The sequence below is a fragment of the Metarhizium brunneum genome, chromosome 1 (assembly GCF_013426205.1).
Source record: "Metarhizium brunneum chromosome 1, complete sequence".
NCBI classification, from domain to species: domain Eukaryota; kingdom Fungi; phylum Ascomycota; class Sordariomycetes; order Hypocreales; family Clavicipitaceae; genus Metarhizium; species Metarhizium brunneum.
Window position 1 is genome coordinate 976,854 of NC_089422.1, and position 20,578 is coordinate 997,431.

Sequence of the window (20,578 nt, forward strand, 5' to 3'; positions counted from 1 at the left end):
GTCTTTTTTTGTTCCCTCGCTCCACCAACAATCGTGCTAATCCGGACATTCACACATGTTGTTGGTGAAAGAGTGGAAACATACCGTGTGTGCAAATGCAGGGTGACAAGATTGACGTGCCTTTTGGCCCGGGCTATGCGACGCGCGTTCCGTCCGGTACTTGGGCACTGGCAATGTCTGAAGATCAATCCCTTTTCTTGAAAGCCGCGCGCGAATCTTGTCCAAACTTGCGCCGTTAGAGATGGTCTATCTGCCGTCGCACCTACACTGTGTCTGGAACCGGATTGTCTGTTTCGGGGCAAAGCATTCGGTTGTAATAATACCAGATGTACTACGTATGAGCCCATGTTCTGAGGTGGCCGTAAATATGTGCTTGTCCCCAACACATGCTTGCATCCCATGATCCGCTTCCGGCCACTTCCTTGTTCGAACACGACGGCAAGACTTCTCGTCGACACGGCACGTCCAATTCGCCAGCAGAGATTTCTCTCTGTGACTCACCCTTTTTAATTGCCGACCATTTTTGATTGGAAAAAGAGAAGAAGAGGGAAAATAAGTTGGCCTTGCTGTTACTGCGCCACTTCCCATCTGTGTCACGCACTTACACCCCGTCTTGTGCCTGGGCCGCAACGAAAAAGAGCACTTGAGACTCAACGCCGGGTTCCAAAACGATTGCAGCCTGAAGCCAAAGCAATTCGACCCGGCCATGCATTCTGCAAAATACCACGAGAGGGTGACGTCTGGGGAAATCGCCCCACAGTACGAAGATATCCGCTACGCAAGGAACAAAGGTCTTGGCCAGCCCGTGGCGACAAGTCGGCCGTGGTGGAACCCGCGATACTGGACGCGAAAGATTTGGATAGCCGTCGTCGCCGTAGTGGTGATTGTCGTGGTCGTTATCATTGCCGTGGCCGTTACCGTGACCAAGAAGAATGCCTACCCGGACTATTCGCCGCTCACATATAATTTGCAAGATACCTGTGAGTACTATTTGCTGCCCTGGAGGTTGAAGTGGAGTGGGAGGTTGAGCCGACTGACGATTCTCAGATGGCGGCCAGAGCTTCTTTGACCAGTTTAATTACTTTACTGGCTATGACCCGGGTAAGTTTCTCTTCATCATACGGCTCATTTAGCCGGTGCTAAAACGCCCACAGCCCACGGTCTGGTACACTACGTCCCGCAAGCAGATGCCGTCAACCGTGTAAGTCACCCTCGACCCCCGACACCAACCATCACCAGCACCACTAACTACTCCCTAGAACCTCACCTACGCCACGCAGAACTCGGCCGTGCTCCGCGTCGACACCGCCGTAGGACCCGGCTCCAACCCCGACGCCTCAACCGGCCGCTTCTCCGTGCGCCTCGAGTCCAAGAAGACGTACAACGGCGGCCTCTTCATCTTCGACGTCAAGCACACCCCCTACGCCTGCGGCGCCTGGCCGGCCCTCTGGCTCACCGACCCGTCAAACTGGCCCGACCACGGCGAAATCGACATCATGGAGGCCATCAACCAGGGGGCCGCCGGAAACGCCATGACCCTTCACACCACCGGCGGCTGCTCCATGGGCGTGAAGCGCAAGCAGACGGGCGAGACGGACCAGGAAAACTGCGACCACGGCGCCAACAACAACGCCGGCTGTGCCGTCAAGGAGAGCCCTTCTACCTTTGGAACCAAGCTCAACGATGCCGGCGGCACCGTCATGGCCGTCGAATGGAGGAGCGCCGGCATTCGCATGTGGCAGTTTGCTAGGAGCGCTGTCCCGAGTGACATTACGGGCAAGAAGCCGAACCCTTCGACTTGGGGGACTGCCGCTGCGGATTTTCCAAGCACGGACTGCGACATCGGGTCTCATTTTAAGAATAATTCCATCATTGTGAACATTGACCTATGTGGAGATTTGGTCTATGGGAGCTGGGACAAATCTGGATGTCAGTGGTCACTCCTCCTTTTGTCACCTTTGAAAAATGGCGTAAAGCTAATGAATCGCATCTCTAGGCTCTGGTACCTGCAAGGAGGTCGTTGCCAATCAACCCGACTCATTCAAGACGGCGTTTTGGGAGTTTGGCTCGTTCGAAGTATACCAGTCGACGTGAGCCCGTTCTTCGATGCAACTTGTAAATGAGATGGGGGTGCGATAAAAGGACGGCGCTGTGCAGATCTGAGATTCATATATAGTGGTAATAAGTAATTAGCCGACGTGTTGTCCACGCCCAAATATGACTGTGATTGTGACTGCGCTCTATGGCTGCCCTGGCAGCGGGTATTATACAAGTGTATACAAAACCATCTAGCTGACCCCGAACAGCAACTAGAATGGTTTGTCAAGCACCTACCGAGGTAGATACTCAAAAGTGGAGATGAGCCTCCAAAATCAACGCCGTGTATGCTCTAACCGGAACTCCAAACAAGATTCCCACCCGTTCTCGTACACAAAGCACCATTCGATAATCTCTGCCCCCGGGCCATTTGACTGTCGACTCTCAAGGCCTACTCCTCCTTTGGCTGTCTCATCCAAGCGTCAATGGCGGCGCTAAATGCTGCAAACGCAACGCATCCGCCCGCCATAGCCTGCGGACCAGCATTCTTGGCCAGAATACCGCCCGTCAAGCAGCCTGCCGCGACGCCGTTCGCGAGATCATTCTTGGCCCGCAGGCCCTCGATGCCACATTCGATGCCGGAAAAGAGCGCGCCGACCTTGCCGAAATTCTTGGCCATCGAGAAGGAGCGAGTGCCCATGTCTTTGAAGCCGTGCTTGAGCTGTTGGCGGAGGGGTAGAGACGAGATGTTTTGGCCGGCGCTGTTGGTGACGGGTGTGCCGAAGGGCGTGTCGTAGGACATCTATCGAGGGTCAGGAGGAGGTACGAGGGGAAATGAGGCACGACGGGGAGAGAAGGAGCGACATACAGAAGCCATGAACATGCCGAAAAGACCACCCATGCCGAATCCCATGACTCCTGACATGACGGACTTGCCGTAGCATGATTCCATGGCGGATTGAACCTGTCGAGGTTAGCGGAGAGCTCACAAGGAGTTTGGGGTGGGGGGAAGCCTACAGCTTTGACGCCCGGGTCTTGAGGGCCAAAGCCGGGCGTAGGTGCGCCGGCGCCAGATGAGCCTCCTGGGAAATTCATGGTGATGTATGACAAGTATTCACTCTGCCGCAGGTGAGCCCGTGTGGTGGTGGATTCGTAGCGGCTGCCAGTCGCAAGGATGCAGAAGAAATATTTCTGCCTGTTCCCACCGCCTTCGGCGATGGATCGGCCCCGCCGACCGAGATGCGGCGCTTGTGCAATGAAGCGTCGCGCTTCGCCAGCGAAGCTATACAGAAACTAACGGCAGGGTGCAGTACCTCGGCTCAAAGTAGCTCCCTTGACAAATTTTGTTTCACAGGTATAAACTGCTATACTACTACTAAGCCCAACCACTGCTACTCCATGTTTCAAGTACGACGACCAGAAATGTCATCAAGGTACAGCGTCACAAACCCAGCATTAGAATCAACACTTTGCTGGCCAAGGTATTACTTGCTGCCGTCGAAATATGAAAATGAGTTGCAGACTCAATGAATGATAGCTGATGTTGAATCTGGCTATCCGTGTACGGTTCTAACATTGTAATATGTCGACCTTTTTCATGTGCCGTCACCTAGTATGACCTCGATCGTAAAACCAACTCAATCCAACCCTAACTCGAAACCCACATCCTCAACCCTGGTCTGACAGCCAAAATCGCCCATCCAGTGTAATTTCCTAAATGGCAAAGAAATGCCCATAGTGACATCTATAACCATGGTCCCATGTGAACCTGCTCGTGTATTGCCTGATATCAGATATCTGTGCTTTAGACATCCGCATAAAGGGAGCCTACTGTCCCCGTCCTCGAGGCTGCCACTCCGGCAACGGTGACCTTTCAACCCGCGATCTTGCATGGCGTTATTGTTCCTTTGTCGCGCCTGAGTCTTCCCCTGCTCGGCGTTAGATATGTCGTCTTATAAATTTTAATCTCTTTTTAACCTACCTTGAAGACTCTCCACAGCCTGTTGACCTGGAAGACTCTCCACAACCTTTTTAGCCAATGCTTTTCCCGAGTATATCTTGCCATATGCATCTCTTTTACGGCTGTAACGTGATGCTATAATTCTACATCAGCAGTCATAGAATAAAATAGGGCCAGCAATACATACACAAGGTACCTCCCTTGTAAGTTCGGAATGTTTGCCCATATTTTTCCTTCATCATCTCCGCAGCTCTGCCCCATGTAAAATTTTGTCCAGGAGGGTCAGAGTCATCAAACATCTCTGGTATGACGTGAGACCAGAAGTGAAAATTTTCGCCATATGTCCAATGGGAGGCCATGTCGTTGAGAAACCTGGCTGAAGTAGCTAATAATCTCAGGTATCGGAAAAATCAAGGCCGGTCTGATGGTTGCGACAATAGAAAAATGGTAAAGAAAACGGGTCGGCCACGAAGGTTATATCGGGAAAATCGACGCCGATCGGATGGTTGCGACAGTGAAAAATGGGAAAGAAAACGAGCCGGCCACGAGGGTTATATACTCCCAGGCCAAAACGAGCACAATGGCAGGTTCGATCGCACAATGATTGAACAATCCAGATCACGCGTAAGCGTCATTGCGTTGGTTTGGGGGAGAACCCGTCTTGTGAACGAAAAGAACCCTGCAGCAAGGCTAAATATCCAATGTCCGAATCTTGTTCACTTTGACCATGAGTTCAATGTTCAACTTTAGAATTCACTGACCCGGCCGTGAGGTCGTGGAGGCTGCAGACCTCTATAATCAGCAAGAAACACGGCAAGGTTGCGTTCCATTTTGGAAAACTGTGCAGTGAACATATTAGCAAGCTTGGCCAAAGCAGACACAAGTAGCGACGCCTACAATGCTCTTTTGTTGCATAGGCACTACGCCATCCTTTATCCAGAAGCCCCAGCTACCCATCATATTCGCAAGCATCATGTCTGTTGTCAATCTGTCTCCAACTACGGCAATGTGCGACGGGTCCGTCACCCCGGTCTCTGGGTGCTGCCTGAAGTATTCCATGATTTCGGATCCGCATCCCGGCTTCTTCACAGCGTGTGGTAGTACGTGAACGCCGGTGCCTCTTTCAACCTCGGCGGCTTGCTTCAGGTCTTTGTCCCAACTGGTGGCCCCGGAGGTATTGGATACCACCAAAAGCTTGCGGCCTGGATATGCCTCTTTGAGGGAGTCAAAGCGCTTCTGTGATTGTTTGAACAACGGCACGACAGCTTGGCAATGTTGGGTGAGTTACCTTGTATGGTTCATAGACCTCCTTGGCATCTGGGTAAGCAAAGCAGTCATCTTTGTCGAGAACTACAGCTCTGATGTCAGACTTGTAGCCATTGCTTCTCAATCCCTTGTCCAGAGGGATTGGCAGATCGTTGAATGTTGAAACGGTGTGGTGTGGCAAGCACATGCTAGGCTTGAATAGCAGCCGTGCGGCATTGAGTGAAGCTGAAAGATTCAGGTTCATTTCGGCGGCAGCTTTGAGCAAAATATGGAGTCTGAGCAGCCTGTGAACGCGACACAATCCCGTTGGTAGTTTTTGACATGTCAAAGTGCTGGTGGAGCTGCATCCAAACAAGGCGGCTCTCAAGGCACCAGACGTGATCAGCAGACATTTGAATGCAGGGGGCATGCGGCCCCACCACATCAGAGTACTACTGAATTGACCGTCGACGGCAGACATGGATGCAGGGAGCTTCACTGGGCCAAAGCCAGTGCATGCAATTAAGCTGGGCCAGACCAAACGTGTTCAAGATCGGTTTTGCGACGATAGGTCTTGAGCTATCGCATCTGCACCCATGTTCGCGCCTCACTGGAGCAGACGTCGTCGCCATGCCTAGGAGTAAATCCGTGGCCGATGATTCTCCTCTGGGAAGCGAGAAACGTTCCGTGCGAAAGCGATCCGTCGGCACAATGGACCTCGACAGAGAGGCTACACCTTCAAAACGAGGGCGAGTCTCGGCCCAGGAAATTATCAACGTCAAGTCATCATCCGTAGACGACAGCGAAACAGAAGATCACGACCAAGAAATACAAGTCGGCGCCACAGATAAAGCCTCTCCGTCAATAGACGTCGCCGAGGTCCCCAAGGCGACACCCAAACGCAGAGGACGCCCCCCCAAGTCACAATCGCAAACCAGCACGCCGTCTAAGACACCCGCAAAGTCAATTTTTGCAACGCCAGTCAAGAATCACGAAACTGAATCGGCGACGCCTAAAAGACAAGCGGCGGATCGATCAGCACGAAAGAAGAGTGCCAGGGCTCTCATAGAGAATGTATTCGATGATGGCGACGATGACGACGAAGAGGACGACGACGAAGTTCTCGTGCGCGAGATATACGAAGACAGCGACGCCGAGGACCTCGGTGACAACGCCGACATTTTGACCGATGGGTTGAACGACGACACTTCAGGAAATGTCACACCGTCAAAAACTCGAAAGAGCAGGCCCAAGAGAACAAAATCTCCAACGCCACCACGAGATCTGCCTCCCCACGAGCTCTACTTTGCACATAATAAGCCCGGGCGGCCAAAGACATCCGATAATACATTGGGCTCGGTCTCACTACTCACACACGACGAATACTTCAACGTACTGCACCAACACAAGGACCGTCACGCCGATGACGTCGAGTATTTGGAAAACCTTCATGCCGAATCCTTCCCGCAGTGGGCATTCGAACTCTCCCAAGGCTACAGCATATGCCTCTACGGATTCGGATCGAAAAGAGCACTGCTACAAAAACTCGCCAAATACTTGCACACTAATCACCGCGGCAAACCCGCCCGACAAATCGTCATCGTCAACGGCTACTCGCACACAACCACCATGCGAGAAGTCCTAACGTGCATAGGCTCAGCCATCGACCCTTCACAAAAGATACCCACGTCTACACCAGCCGCCACAGTCCAAATCATTTCGTCCCAATTATCCAACACCAATCTTGGCCTCACCATCCTGATCAACTCCATCGACGCAGCGCCCCTCCGCAAACCAGGCACGCAAGCCATCCTATCCCAGCTGGCCGCCCATCCCCAAATCAACCTCGTCTGTTCCGCAGACACGCCCGACTTCCCTCTTCTCTGGGACATTGGCGTCCGCTCCGCATTCAACTTCGTCTTCCACGACTGCACCACCTTTGCGCCATTCACGGTAGAACTAGACGTCATTGACGAGGTTCACGAACTTCTAGGTCGCAAGGCCCGTCGCGTCAACGGCAGGGAAGGCGTGGCATTCGTGTTGAAGAGCTTGCCGGAGAACGCGAAGAACCTGTTTCAGCTACTCGTTGGCGAGGTGCTTATTGCGATGGAAGAGGAGGGGAATATGGTGGACGAAGCAGCGGGCGTGGAGTACAGAATGGTGTATAACAAGGCGGTGGAGGAGTTTATTTGCAGTTCGGAGATGGCATTCCGGACGTTGTTGAAAGAGTGGGTTGCCTTCTTCACCCTCATCCGTATTTGTTCGTGGCTGCTAACGGGTTATAGATTCCATGACCATCAAATGATTACGAGTCGGAAGGATGCGCTGGGTACGGAGCTGCTAAGTGTACCCTTTCAAAAGGATGAGCTGGAGGCAGTCCTGGAGGATTTGATGTCATGATGAGACGTATTGCAGCTGCATGGTCATGAAACCTTGTATTATCATTTGCCTTGGGAGGGAAACAACAAACAGCTTGATGGTCATGAAACCTACAATAGGTGAAGAAATTCAAATTATACCAACTGGAGGATATCATCATTTTACAATGTTCAACATGAATCGTGTCGTCGTCAATTATATACACTATCCCCGTCATGAGAACATGGCTATCTAGCTAAGTCTATGATGTATTCTTTTCTTCTTCAACGCTTTTTATATGCCAAGACTTTTTACGCATGTCCACAGAACAACCGGCACAATCACATTATCGTTACCGCCCGTCAAAACCGCCTCAGTAAGACTCCCCATCGTCGCACAGATACCAGCATTCCTCGCACTGGCATACCACCCAACCGGTTGATCTGTCATCGGCCATCCTCCAACACGTAACCACACCCCTGCGGCGCCTAGACCTGCAAACACGGCAACGGCGAACGCTAGGCTCCCTTCGAGACTCTTTCCCCCGCCCCAGAGCCACTTACGGTGTCCATACCGACGACCAATAAGTGAAGCTGCAGCATCACCGAGGCCGACGCATATAACACCGGATACCATGCTGACATCCCGGGTTGGTACTTCCCAGCCTGATAAGCAGCCTGATCCCGTGCGAGAGAGTGAAGCTAGAGCCAGCCAGAGGGGAATTGCGCAACCGATAAGGAGGAAGATGTGAGAGATAACAACGGGGCCGCGGAAGTCTCTGCCGTCGACGTAGGGTGCCAAAAATGAAGCAATGGGTTTAGATAGCGGCGGAAGCTGACTTGCGCGGAGGAGATCGAGGATCAAGAATATAGCGAGTATAATGGATAACGCGAGGCCAGCATATGCTGGGTCGACGTATACGGCTGGGAGAAACATTCCCACCATCATAAAATGAAACACCTTGCGCCTGGTATCGACTTCGTAGGTCTCCTTGAGTTTGAATACAACGACTAGGCCAAAGACGAGAATGGTAAGCCAATAGGCGCTGAGGATAAGGCGAGTATTGGCCTCGCCAAAAGCATCATGACGAAGATGTTGGACCCAGCCGGAGTGGCATTCTTTGGCCCCAGAAATCGCTGGGAGACAGACCCATCGCTCAAGATTGGCACTAACAACTTGGAATCTGAACCAGGGTAGGTTTCCAAACATGTACCCCAGAGCCCAGCCTATTGGTTCGTGCCCATTCAGCGCAAACTGCTCGACATAGGTTCGCACGCCGACTAATATGATTCCGATAATGGCTGTGTACACATAGGCCGCATAAGCCCATTTCCGCACGAGAGCCTGCTCCTGTGTCAGTCTGATATAAGGCCGAAGTGAAAGCGATATAGCCCGCTTTCGTCTCCCAGACGGAGTATGTACAGCGCTCTTCCGCAATTTATCCGGATGTGGCATGGTATGTCGTCGTGAGATGCCGCCGCTGATGTCGTTAGGTGAGGTGACTCCAGAAGTGCCAACGGATTCTGTTGTGTCCCTGATGTCGAGATTGGGTCCAAGGGTTTTGACACGTAGTGGGCCTCGGAAGATTGGAATATCATCCTCCTCATCGGCCGATGATGTCGTCTCGGAGGGGCTATCTTCGTATACAGACCCTACCATATCACTTTTAATCCGGTGCCAAGACAATAGCTTGCGAAGTTCTTTCCAAAACCGATGCTTTTGTGAGCTTGAGGGTCGTCTAAACCGCCATTTGGGCACTCGCGCCAGCGCAATACCCCATCTAATGACTGGTCCGCAAAATACAAGCACAGCAAGACCGCCGCCCCATAACAGACCCTTTAGAATCTTCGCTTGAGGTGATGCAGACAAAATAAGCACACTGATCAATGCGATAGACAGTAACTGAAGTTCGGCGGTCAAGAGGCTAGTTGTTGTAAGGTAGTGCAAGACAGTGCACAGCGTCTGGTGAACAGGATATAATAAGACAAGTGCTTCTGCAGACAAGAATGCGTATGTTGGGTCAAATCTCGATGAATCTAATGCAGGTCCCCAAACCAGAGGCAGGCATGACAATGCCCAATGAAGGGTATCGTATGATGTGTCAACGTCAAGCTTCGGTATCAAGGCCTGCGGTAAGGAACTGATGCTCAAGATTATACTGGGTAAAATTGTCCCCGGATTGCTTCGAGCAACTAGCAAACAAACAAAGGTGGTGATTGCAGGAGGGTATAGTAAGGGGGCAGGGTCAAAGTTGGTTGGTATTCGGAGCGGGATCCATTTCGATGGTCGCCTTGTTCCGAATCCCCATGCCAAAACTCTTAAAGGATATAAACCCAACAGGGTGAGGTACAATAGACCCAATAATTCAAAGTCTGTAGGCTGTTAATCAACATCGCCAAAATAGGATGCGTGCATGCGTACCTTTTCTCCAGACACGAAATAATGGTGATACGTGACTACTCGTCACAACCATGAATCCCAGCGATCCCACAAGGCCGACCTCGGTAAGCCTTCGCACCAGAGCCCTATTTCGTCGCAAAACATCGAGCCAGCGCTTCTTACGCTGTCCCACCTTCGGACGTAATCTCTGCGATATGGCCTGGATATGGTCGTCATCCAGGGCAGCTGGGGACGGTGCAGGTGTCGTAAAACCTGATGTCGGCTCGTCGTAGTCTCTTAATCCTTTGTGTAGCTTGGTCTTTGGTGCTGGAAGGCCCTTGAGGAAGTGCTCGTCATCGGCTTCGGTGCCGCTCTCACTTCCAGGCGAAGATTCTTTCGAGAAGGCCGGGAGTCTCGTCGGCGATAGGTGTGCCCCGTCGTTACCACTGCCACGAGACACATCGTGCGTTGTAAAGCGCTCTGATGAATGCGGCAGCTCTGAGCTCTGGTGGTGGTATGGATGGGGAGAGCGGTTCAGGGCACGCAGCGCGTCATGCTGCTCTGGATCAGAAGGCGCCAGCGAAGCCGAGGTGACGTTTTGTGACATTTGACGAGGTCGACAAATCGAGTCGCTCGAGGGAAATCATTGATCGCGGCTGAGGAGCTGACCCAAACAATTGGGGTTTCGAGCGACAGACAACCTACCTGGGCAGGCAGCTAGGGATGATATGAGGGATGGGGCTCAACAAGGAACAGTCCACTTCATCGGGTCGCTTCAGATCGTCGAAGGCCAAACAACATGAGTCGAGATTGAAATGTTGTTTTGGTGAAGCTGGGTTGGGGGAATGGAGCAATGCAGTCACATGCAATCTGCCAAGCTGTGCGCTTTCGTACCTGAGTACTCCCTAAATGACGGTTTAACGCGGAGGTGTGGAACTTTAGGACGTGGGAACTGCGATTTGTCGGTGCTTCTTGAGAGACCGTGCCCCTCGCTCGCTGAGCATCACGTGAGAGCGATTGACAAAGGTAATGGAAGGAATTTTTGTCTTTCTAGGCCAAATGAACTGAATACTATTCAATCTATTGTTGTTTTGTTGATGTAGCTGTCATTCAGTATAGTCCTTGTTCCAATGCAGCCTCGCCGCCATTGTACACTAGAGCCAAATATAAATTCTCCCCCATTTGGAGCGCTGGCTGCCCATCACATAATACTGGAGATAGTGCAGTACATTATGTAAATATTTAAAAACCATTGTATGGAACCAATAGTTCATTTTTCTGTCTTGGTGTGAAATTATAATAGATATAAAAGTGACCTTTGTCACAACTACACTTTATCGAGTGTACGAGGTCTAGGGTAGCCCGGCTGTCTGGTGGGCCATATCTGATTGAGAATTTGAGAGGTTAGGTGTCCTAGAGTCGTAATATGATCGCTGCCTTATTGCCGTAGGTACGCAGTACGTCAATATGTGTCACTTCGATAGAAATAAGCATTCACGAATTTCAACCCAGCGAAAGCCTTAGGATGTCACTGTACGGAGTACAGAACAGCATCTCCGAGGTACCTGCCTACCTGTGCTCCTCTGGGATAGCATCTGCTATGCGCCCTAGTTCATAGTGTCATCGCAACGGTGAAGAGCCCCGGGATCGCACCTTCCCAATTGACTTCTCTTGAAGCCTGTTATGAAGACACTCTACGCTTCATTAAAAGAGGCCCAAAGTTTCTCCTCTTGTCTTTGATAGCTTGGAATCTCCCGCGGTATGAAGTATATCAATATGGGTTTTTTTCATCAAATTGCCTTCCAGGGTCTGGTTCAAATCGAAGACGCCCGCCGAGAGGGGTCCTTGAAAGCCACATTAAAAGCCACGAGCCGCGAAGTATGCGCCCGCGAGATGTTTGCGCGGCGGTATCTAAAATAAGATCCTGGCACCTCCCTTGCACCGCCCAGCCATCCATCGCCTTCTGAAGCAGTCGTTTTAGTATTAGTGTTTGTTCGCTCCCACGCAGAACCATGCCAACCATCCGGATTGTAGACAGGCTGACGCGTTGCAGAAATTCTCCTCACGCGTGGCACGAGCGCGAGGCGGCCAACCCCCACGTTAAAAAAATACACCACTCCAGCTCCCGATTCAGCAGAATCAGCGCAGATGTACGTAGTACTAGTATCTAGATGCCGTTACTCAGCCTTAGGCCTGCAGGGTGGATCGAGGCATACAGAGTACACCCTCGGCAATCACCCAGCCTCCCTATGTACTACGTACAGATTCTGCAGTGGAAACTACATATACGTACCCCATGCCTCGACCAGGAGACACTGGTTTGATGAGAAGTACGAGAAATACAGCATGAACAATTACCAGTTAAAACGAGATGCTAAAAATGGTAAATCGTATGCGAGACATCAAGTCAAGTCACTGATACTCAATAGGAATACAAACATTTTCTCCACAAGTCGAAGCATTCGTTGCTAGGTAGTTACATAAACTCAGTTAAAGACACACACCAAAGTCGAGGATAAATACGGAGGACACGAGATCCGACCACAACGGTCAGAATATGCCTCTGATGGAATACTAGCTTTGATAGTCCTGTTTCACCAGCAAGCCCGCTTGTGGGAACCAACTTGTTGACAGGTCTCACAATTAAAGCGGGCTCGGAAGGGAATCCGAGGTGGGAACCGGTGGTTTACCACACTCCAACACCATCGCAGGAGTCAAGGCGCCGCACAGGGCATGAATGCCGGCATCTTCCCTTTTTGACAAGGGAGCAGGCGCATACATACAGCAATACGAATAGTATTATTCGCGATGACCATTTGCATAGAAATATCACTATAGACCTCGGCAGCAGGAGACCTAGTGCGAGCACTCTCGATAGTATGCAGACCAAAGTCTTTTGTATGACCAGGCATCATTGCGACTACAAAAAAGACACAAACAAGAGGTATCAAAAAATGTCGCATTTTTAGTGGTACGGAGTATGAGTTTTGCTAGCAGCAGATCAAGACGGCGTCTGATGTCGGCGACGCTCGGGGGTCGTCGGGCGTGCTTGGACTCGGCATTGGATGACGACGGTCAACGGGGGGTGAAACAAGTCCAGCCAATGCATTTTGGTGCTCCCGGCGGGTAGTGCTGGATCTATCAACCAGGCCATTGGGTGAATACGGAGGCGGCAGTGCAGCCAAACACTCAGACACTGGCAAGCTGTTTTTCTTAGCTGGTTCGTCATGTTGACTGTTCGTATCACCAGTGCGGGACACAATACGAGTTTCGGCCCCCCTTTGCAAAGACAGCTGCCCCGGAGGGGCGAGAAGGCCCAGCCTGGCCTGTTGCTGAGAAGGCTTCTCCGAAGCATGCATGGGCGCAAGCCCACACCACATGCTTGGCAATGATGTCACTGGGAAGCCTGCAGTACAACGGAAGTGGCCGATTCTGGACAACAAGTTCAGTCTGTTGCGGTGGAAGAACAGCTGAGCAAACTGGGCGACTTCAAATGTTGTTGATACAGCGATGGCTAGTTGCCGACTGCTGATGGACGACCAAACCACGCGTCGCTCGACATGAAGCGGTGACGAAGCAAACACCACTGGAGGCCGACCATGATTTCCAGCCCTCGCAATTTTGAGGCGTGCTTCCAAAAAGCAGCACATGCACGAGAGGGGACCTGAACGACCAGCCAGGGCCAGCCCCGTGTGCCCCGTCCAACGAGCCCGTTAGGTGGCGTCTTGAACGCTGCCCCTGTCCGTTGGACCTGTGGACCTGGATGTGCGATCCGCCAGCCTGGCAAGCCAAGCCAAGCCAATTGCTATCTCGAGTGGGGTCAAAGAAAGAACAAGGAAGACTGGAAAGACGACATCGAGGCTCCAGCCGCCAGTGTGAGCCGTGCCAGCACAATCCTGGCTACTACTACTACTCCGTACTCCGTACTATGGAGTCAATACTAGTATCCCTGCCATGGGCAGCTGAGCCGCGCCGGTACGATGGACTAGTACTAGACTCGAGAGGAGAGCCTGTCCCGAGCGCGTATCTGCACCGTCCACTCGGGGTGGCGGGCGTGCAGGGGCGTGTAGTGTGACTCTGTGTCAGAGTTAGGCGCGGATGGTCGGCCTAGTCGTTGGGAAGGCGACGATATCGAACGTTATTCAGCTGCCATGTGCAGTCTATTTATCCAGGATTTCCTACTATGAGCCCTCAGTCCCTGACTCCAACCGTCCTCTCTCGTGCCTCGTGCTCTCAACTGCCTGCTGTGGGAAACTTCCGGCCTTTTATTCTATCGGTCCCTGTTAGGCCGAGTATTCTTGCATTTTGCATTACTATCCTGGGCCATCACTGACTGGAACAAGTCCAAACGACATCATACAGCTTGCACACCCCTCCATCTCGGTCTGCCGTGGCGGGAGCTGGCTTCGACATCCCGTTGCCATTTGATCATACTTTCAATATTATCACGGCCACACTGCCCCCAAAGGCCCGGAGGCTGATGATATCGGTCTGATCTCCTGTGCTCCACTGGCAATTCATCACACGCCGTACAATACTAGTACGACTCTCATGCTGACAAGCTCCGCTGGATGTGTTCTGCATAAAGCGCATGTAGGCCATTCCGCCTCCATCTGCCAGATCACTATTTCGTCCCTCTTACTTGCTGATCTTGGGCCACGGGAGACAGGAGACTGGAGACTGGAGCGGAAATCTGCAACCCACGGATGCAAGATAGTCAAGTACTACAGCCTGCGCGCTCTTGTTGTTAATCTCGACTCGGGTTTGGCTCGATATTTCTGCCCCGCTTGAGAAAAAGCCCAGATCGCATAATTATCACATCACATCGACACAAACACTCTCCACTGCTTCTCTTGCTGTCTAGCGGCTTGGCCACACTGCTTTACTTCCATTTGACTTCCTCCCTCTACCCGAGTAGCATTAGCTCTGCATTGTACAGGAACTGCTTGTTCCATCGGTCCTCGTTGACAAGTATACACCCGATTCCTCAGCCTTTGTTTTCGGCACCTTGGGGTCCCAGTTTACGATTTCACACCCCATCAGATCTCCGCTTATTCCTAACATCGGATACTAGGAGGGGTGTAAAGCATACATACCTCCGTTGTTGTACATTGCACGCCGCCTCGCCCCCCCCATCCAATCACTCCTACTTGGTCCTCTTCTTTTACTCTTATTGATTTCAAAGGAACTGTGTGTTGCTTTTTACGGAACCCGGGTGTATCTTGCTGTCTGTGGAACTCTATCTCTTCTCCGGATGCTACACGCAGTGCATCGACTACATAACACCCTTTAGTCCCAACTCATTTTCTCACAATGGCTCCTATGGATTTGAGAGAATATGGCGACGCTCAACTAGAGACAGGACTACTGAGGACACACGAAGAGGAGAAGATTCCATTCACCCCAACTGGGCTTGAACAGTCTCAGACCGGTCCAACATATCATCAACCGGAACCCAAGGAGTCACGAAAGATGTCCTCACATAGACGGATGGTTATCATCGTGATGCTGAGCTTGCTCCTTGGATTTGGAGTAGCTCTGGCTAAAAACCCCTCCTTTCCTTCATCTTGTATGGGATGGACCCGTGCCAACGAGAATATTCACACGAAAGCCGCTCGTTCCTTTCTGGAAAAGCGTGCTGATGCCTCTGCCACCAATGCGACTACACCTGGAGCACCGACGGAGAAGAGCGAATCTGGCACTGGACAAGGACAGCTGACGACACCCACCACATCTGCAACTCCGACTTCATCTAGCCGTAAGTTCAAGTCTCCCGACGCATCAGTAAGGGGGATCGTCCAAACTAACGGGAGTTTTTAGACGAATCCACGACATCAACCGCTTCGTCGACCATTAGTCACTCCTCCATCCCCTCTCCTACGAGCACTCCCGAATCATCAACTCCTTCTCCGTCCATAATACCACCGGCCAGCCCGACAAGCTCTACTTTTCCGAGCCCAACTCCTGCAAGCACTTCAACTACCTCCCAAGCGCCTGAATCCACTCCCTCTGGTACGTCCTCCACGAGACATGAGACTGTCTCCGAATCTTCTTCCTCCAGTGTATCTCCAGTGTCCTCTTCCAGTATGTTGCCAAAGGATGACCTCTCCTCTTTCTCTTCCTCTTTCTCTTCCATCAGTTCGTCCATAGCACCGTCCACCGTGCCGCCCAGCAGGTTTACCGGTCCTTCTTCGAGTGGGTTATGCTACCAGCACTGTCCTTTAGTCCCCAAATTGATCTATCAGGCCAAATATACGAACCTCCCATTCCACTAATCACACCTCATATTTGTATATGAGTCACCAAAAATTGTATGAATAGCTCCAGTGTCTAACTGTTGGTGCCTCCAGCTCCAGGGGAGACTCCCAAGTCTTCAGTGCCTGCTGTATCTACGGGTGGGTGTCCACGCATATAGCCCATGATTTTTTTTATCCATCCACAAATCACCACATCTTTCAACGCTCGCAGACCAGGATACCTACTTTTTGATTTGATTCACTTGCATTGACTTGCTGCAAAGTCGCTGACCGTTTGATTAGAAGCATCATCTTCTGGCGAAGCTGCCCCTACTTCGAGCAAGATCGAGAAGACTATCACGACCGGCCGTGTCGCCACAACCAGCCCCGTACGACATACCTACACCACTACGTTACCCGACGGTGGTACTCGCACCATAACATCCACTTCTTGGGTGGCTATTGTGCCCACGGATAAGTCTACTGCCGACGGCGGGCCCCAGTTGCAGAATCATGCGCCAAAAGCTCAAGGCCATTTCACGCTCATTATTGCTGCTGGGGCGTTCGCAGTTGGCATGTTACTGATTTAACATTATTTCCACATCTGTTTACTGATCGTATTTTGAATTATGCGAATCGTTGATTAAGCATGGCGATATGCATTGCGTCGGTGGATTAGGTCTGATGATTTAACGACTCTCCTTAATTGTTTGGTTTGGAAAAATTAGACCATAGGCATGCGACTGCCTCGTACTGTAGATTGCAAAAAGCGGAGTAGAATGGCCAATGAGATGAATTTCAAGGATGCGACTGATTGTGACAACTAATGGTACAAGGCATAGATGGGACATGGTGTCGTGAATATACAGACTATTAGAAAAAAGGGCATCTTTTGGATTCCTCTCACATGGACACATGGACACCATAATTATTCAATATTGTGTTGATTATGACAGTTCTAATTGTAGGTATATGCAAAGCGCCGCAACTCCATGCCCATTTTCGTATCCCATTCCTTTCCCAAATCACCCACCAACCACGTCCTTAACCGGGTCCTATCTTTGGCATATCGTGATGTTCACTGAGTTTCGACAGGTATGTGTTGAGTTCCTCGACTCGTTCCTTGTGCGTTTTCAGTAATTCCGGTCGAGAACTCGACGACTCAGCCATCTTTTGCAGCTGTACCCAAGTTAGCGACTGTCTTTGTCGGTGTTTGGCCGTTATGCACATACCCTCTTCTTTCTGACCTCGTCGTATTTCCTCTCGGATTCCGTCTTTCGTGCAACTGCGCCATTGTCGTCGCTCTGATCGCCCTTGCTGTCACGGTGATCCAGTTGCTCGTCGGCGGCGGGAGCACCGTCGCTCTTCGCTAATGCGCCCTCGCCCGCGGACAAATTCCTCTCCAAATCGTTCTTGTCCTTCTTCTTCTTCTTTTTCTGAACCTTGGCGCCCTTGAGCTTGAGGGCGCCTCCCCCAACAGCGGTGTAGTCGCTAGGCGGCATGGTGATGTGGTTGCTGTGTAGCACGGCCGCCCGCAGATGTCTTTGGCTGAAGTCCTCGGATGGAGGAACGACCGACTCTGTGCTTAGTCACCACAGACAAAGACGGGAGCCAAGGCCCTTCAATGCCGGAACTCCATCTTGGCGGCAGCCAATGAAAGCATCATTTCTCCATCATCAATGCTTGCTCGAGCCGCTACTAGCTTCTGTGGGCTTTTCTGTCTCCTATTGACGGAAACCAAAGCGCCTCCCCCTACACTTTTTGCTATTCAGGATAAACGCATTAGACGAAGAGCATCCGTACGGTTTCATTTTTACTCTGGATCCCGCCGTTGTCACGCAGACATTTGGACGAAACATCGCTTGCATCGCTCCTACCACTTTCGCACATCCCTGCAGCGTCACAGGCCCAAAAGGCCCTGCTGTTGTTGGTCCATCGCCATCCTACGTTTTTGGTTGACGAACGTGCCTTTTGCTTGCACTGTGCGCGTTCTGAATATGAGCTATTTCTGCTAGCCTTTTTATATTTCTCGAATACAGTATCGCGTTTTGTTACCGGCGATCGAACGTACAGATTAGAAGCTCTCTAGGCCGGGGCTGGTTTCTTCAGGGAGCTCGCGATGTCCCCTTATGCGGTGCAATCGCAGTCGCGAGACTCCTTAGAACTTGCGTCTCTGGCGAGCTCGAGCATGATAGATGGTGGTGCAGTATCAGAAGTGTCCTCCAGACCGAGCATTTCGTCATCACGGAGGCTGTCACTGGTGGAAGAAGAGGATCCCCTCGACGATGGTAATCCGGCCGGAAGATTAGGACGGTCATATTCGGTATCCTCGACGTTTGATTTCGCTGCGAATTTGTTCCCTTTGAGTTCGACTACTGGGGCGGGAGGGTATGCGCCAGTTGGAGCGCCGACTTCTGGCGCGCGATCGGGTGGTGCGCTGGGAGGAGGATCGTTGGAGAAGCACAAGACGCTGACTTACCTGAACGGGCTGTCGCTCATCATTGGCCTCATCATTGGATCGGGAATATTTTCGTCACCAAGTCAAATCAGCTCCAAGGTCGGTTCACCCGGGGCGGCGATTGTAGTGTGGATTGTTGCCGGAATCCTGGCTTGGACTGGTGCGGCGTCATATGCTGAACTAGGAGGCGCAATACCGCTGAATGGCGGGTCGCAGGTTTATCTCTCCAAGACGTTTGGTGAGCTCGCTGGATTCTTGTTCACTTGGACAGCCGTGTTGGTGTTGAAGCCTGGAAGTGCTGCCATCATTGCTATCATCATGGGGGAGTACTTTGCGCGAGCCATCATCGGGGCCGACGCAGAAGATGTAAACCCGTGGGTGAGCAAGTCGGTGGCGTTGCTGGGGATTTGCACCGTTACGTGTTTCAACTGCATTTCTACGCGGATGGGTACGCGCATCAACGACGTGCTTATGTTTTTAAAGTTTGTGGCATTGCTATTCGTTACAGTGGTTGGTATCATAGTTGCTGTGAAGGGATATACATTCAATGGAGAGAAGGATAATGCCTGGAAGCCACAGGACTGGTTCAAGGATACTTCATTCGACCTGTCAAACTGGGCTATCGCATTGTATGGCGGCCTGTGGGCGTATGACGGGTGGGACAATGTGAGTATATATCGTTTCGCCGTGTTGGTCGCTTTTTATTTACTAACCGTCTTGCAGACGAACTATGTTGTTGGGGAGTTCCGAAATCCGAGCAGGGATCTTCCGCGGGTTATTCACTCAGCCATGCCGCTGGTCATTGTGAGCTACGTGCTTGCCAATGTAGCATACTTTCTCGTATTGCCCGTCGAGCAGGTCAATGGTTCTAATACCGTGGCGGTCATGTTCGGCTCCAAGGTATTTGGCTCCATCGGCGCCGTCATCATTGCTCTGATGGTCAGCGCAAGTTGCCTTGGCGCTCTCAACTCTTCCACCTTTACCGCAGGCCGACTTGTCTACGTTGCCGGCAAGGAGGGATACATCCCAAGCATATTTGGCAAAATCGGCGTGCACAGCCAGGACCCTAGCCTGACGACCCAACGAACACGAAATTGGTTCTCTAAGAAAATCCACCGCTTCGTTGGGGACGACGAGATGGGCCTCTTCTTTACGCCCATATACGCTTTAATCCTCAATGGCTTCATCACTGCTGGCTACTGCGTCGTCGGCGAATTCCCCACGCTCCTTACCTTCTACGGCGTTGCTGGATACACGTTCTACTTTTGCACTGTTCTTGGCCTCATCATCCTCCGCGTTAGAGAACCCCAACTTGAGCGCCCATACAAGACATGGATCACAACCCCAATCATATTCTGCTGCGTCAGTCTCTTCCTTCTCAGCAGAGCTGTCTTTGCGCGACCGGTCCAAACTGTCGCCGTGGTAGGCTTCGTTGTGGCGGGAATCCCCGTGTACTTTTGGCGTATCCGGGGTAGGGACAGGTTTCGGAAACCAGGCGACGATGGGGGGCATCGGCCATGGTGGCGTTTTTGGAAACATTGAAAAACTGAACAAGCATCAGCCGGCGCAGTGTTTTTTCTGAATACATTTCATTGGGAATGGATGCGTACAATTGGAAGCAGAACACGTGAATTTTGTCTTTTGACCCCTTCAGGATGGAGGAGCCTTTGTATTTTGGGTAATACTGAGAGGTACATTTATGACCCCAGCACAGGACAAGCTGCTAATGACGAGACGGGCGGTTGGCTTAGGCAGTCGGTGTATTGTGAAACGGTACATACGCAGATAACACAATACATAATGCATGAAGATGGATTTAAACGCCCATCTGCACCGTTCAGACCAGCTTGCATACGCGATGGTGGTGGTGATTGGCGGGTGGGTTGCCGCGGGCGGCTACAGATC

At 51.5% G+C, this 20,578-nt stretch overlaps 9 protein-coding genes across 9 annotated transcripts; 4 read left to right on the forward strand and 5 right to left on the reverse strand.

Annotated features, from left to right (window-relative positions):
* Positions 1 to 706: 706 nt before the first annotated feature.
* G6M90_00g002990 (uncharacterized protein) lies at positions 707 to 2,094 on the forward strand (the record flags this gene model as incomplete). The annotated part of the gene is made up of 5 exons (XM_014687298.1): positions 707 to 980; positions 1,048 to 1,101; positions 1,155 to 1,201; positions 1,260 to 1,929; positions 1,997 to 2,094. 5 exons carry the CDS (start codon positions 707 to 709, stop codon positions 2,092 to 2,094), a joined length of 1,143 nt encoding a protein of 380 aa, XP_014542784.1.
* A 394-nt stretch (positions 2,095 to 2,488) lies between these two features.
* tim22 (Mitochondrial import inner membrane translocase subunit tim22) lies at positions 2,489 to 3,132 on the reverse strand (the record flags this gene model as incomplete). The annotated part of the gene is made up of 3 exons (XM_014687297.1): positions 2,489 to 2,839; positions 2,906 to 3,001; positions 3,055 to 3,132. The coding sequence occupies 3 exons, from the start codon at positions 3,130 to 3,132 to the stop codon at positions 2,489 to 2,491; spliced, it is 525 nt and encodes a 174-aa protein (XP_014542783.1).
* An 801-nt stretch (positions 3,133 to 3,933) lies between these two features.
* On the reverse strand, positions 3,934 to 4,356 carry G6M90_00g003010 (uncharacterized protein; the record flags this gene model as incomplete). Its single annotated transcript, XM_014687296.1, has 3 exons — positions 3,934 to 3,965; positions 4,019 to 4,132; positions 4,185 to 4,356. The coding sequence occupies 3 exons, from the start codon at positions 4,354 to 4,356 to the stop codon at positions 3,934 to 3,936; spliced, it is 318 nt and encodes a 105-aa protein (XP_014542782.1).
* A 387-nt stretch (positions 4,357 to 4,743) lies between these two features.
* On the reverse strand, positions 4,744 to 5,507 carry GEP4 (Phosphatidylglycerophosphatase GEP4; the record flags this gene model as incomplete). The annotated part of the gene is made up of 3 exons (XM_014687295.1): positions 4,744 to 4,836; positions 4,895 to 5,233; positions 5,286 to 5,507. The coding sequence occupies 3 exons, from the start codon at positions 5,505 to 5,507 to the stop codon at positions 4,744 to 4,746; spliced, it is 654 nt and encodes a 217-aa protein (XP_014542781.1).
* A 365-nt stretch (positions 5,508 to 5,872) lies between these two features.
* On the forward strand, positions 5,873 to 7,642 carry orc2 (Origin recognition complex subunit 2; the record flags this gene model as incomplete). The annotated part of the gene is made up of 1 exon (XM_014687294.1): positions 5,873 to 7,642. The coding sequence occupies one exon, from the start codon at positions 5,873 to 5,875 to the stop codon at positions 7,640 to 7,642; it is 1,770 nt and encodes a 589-aa protein (XP_014542780.1).
* Positions 7,643 to 7,894: 252 nt separating this feature from the next.
* Positions 7,895 to 10,586, reverse strand: sec59 (Dolichol kinase sec59; the record flags this gene model as incomplete). Its single annotated transcript, XM_014687293.1, has 2 exons — positions 7,895 to 9,972; positions 10,022 to 10,586. 2 exons carry the CDS (start codon positions 10,584 to 10,586, stop codon positions 7,895 to 7,897), a joined length of 2,643 nt encoding a protein of 880 aa, XP_014542779.1.
* Positions 10,587 to 15,292: 4,706 nt separating this feature from the next.
* On the forward strand, positions 15,293 to 16,805 carry G6M90_00g003050 (uncharacterized protein; the record flags this gene model as incomplete). The annotated part of the gene is made up of 3 exons (XM_014687292.1): positions 15,293 to 15,737; positions 15,800 to 15,991; positions 16,519 to 16,805. The coding sequence occupies 3 exons, from the start codon at positions 15,293 to 15,295 to the stop codon at positions 16,803 to 16,805; spliced, it is 924 nt and encodes a 307-aa protein (XP_014542778.1).
* A 454-nt stretch (positions 16,806 to 17,259) lies between these two features.
* Positions 17,260 to 17,717, reverse strand: G6M90_00g003060 (uncharacterized protein; the record flags this gene model as incomplete). Its single annotated transcript, XM_014687291.1, has 2 exons — positions 17,260 to 17,394; positions 17,448 to 17,717. The coding sequence occupies 2 exons, from the start codon at positions 17,715 to 17,717 to the stop codon at positions 17,260 to 17,262; spliced, it is 405 nt and encodes a 134-aa protein (XP_014542777.1).
* Positions 17,718 to 18,334: 617 nt separating this feature from the next.
* On the forward strand, positions 18,335 to 20,215 carry Slc7a7 (Y+L amino acid transporter 1; the record flags this gene model as incomplete). Its single annotated transcript, XM_014687290.1, has 2 exons — positions 18,335 to 19,339; positions 19,397 to 20,215. The coding sequence occupies 2 exons, from the start codon at positions 18,335 to 18,337 to the stop codon at positions 20,213 to 20,215; spliced, it is 1,824 nt and encodes a 607-aa protein (XP_014542776.1).
* Positions 20,216 to 20,578: the final 363 nt, after the last annotated feature.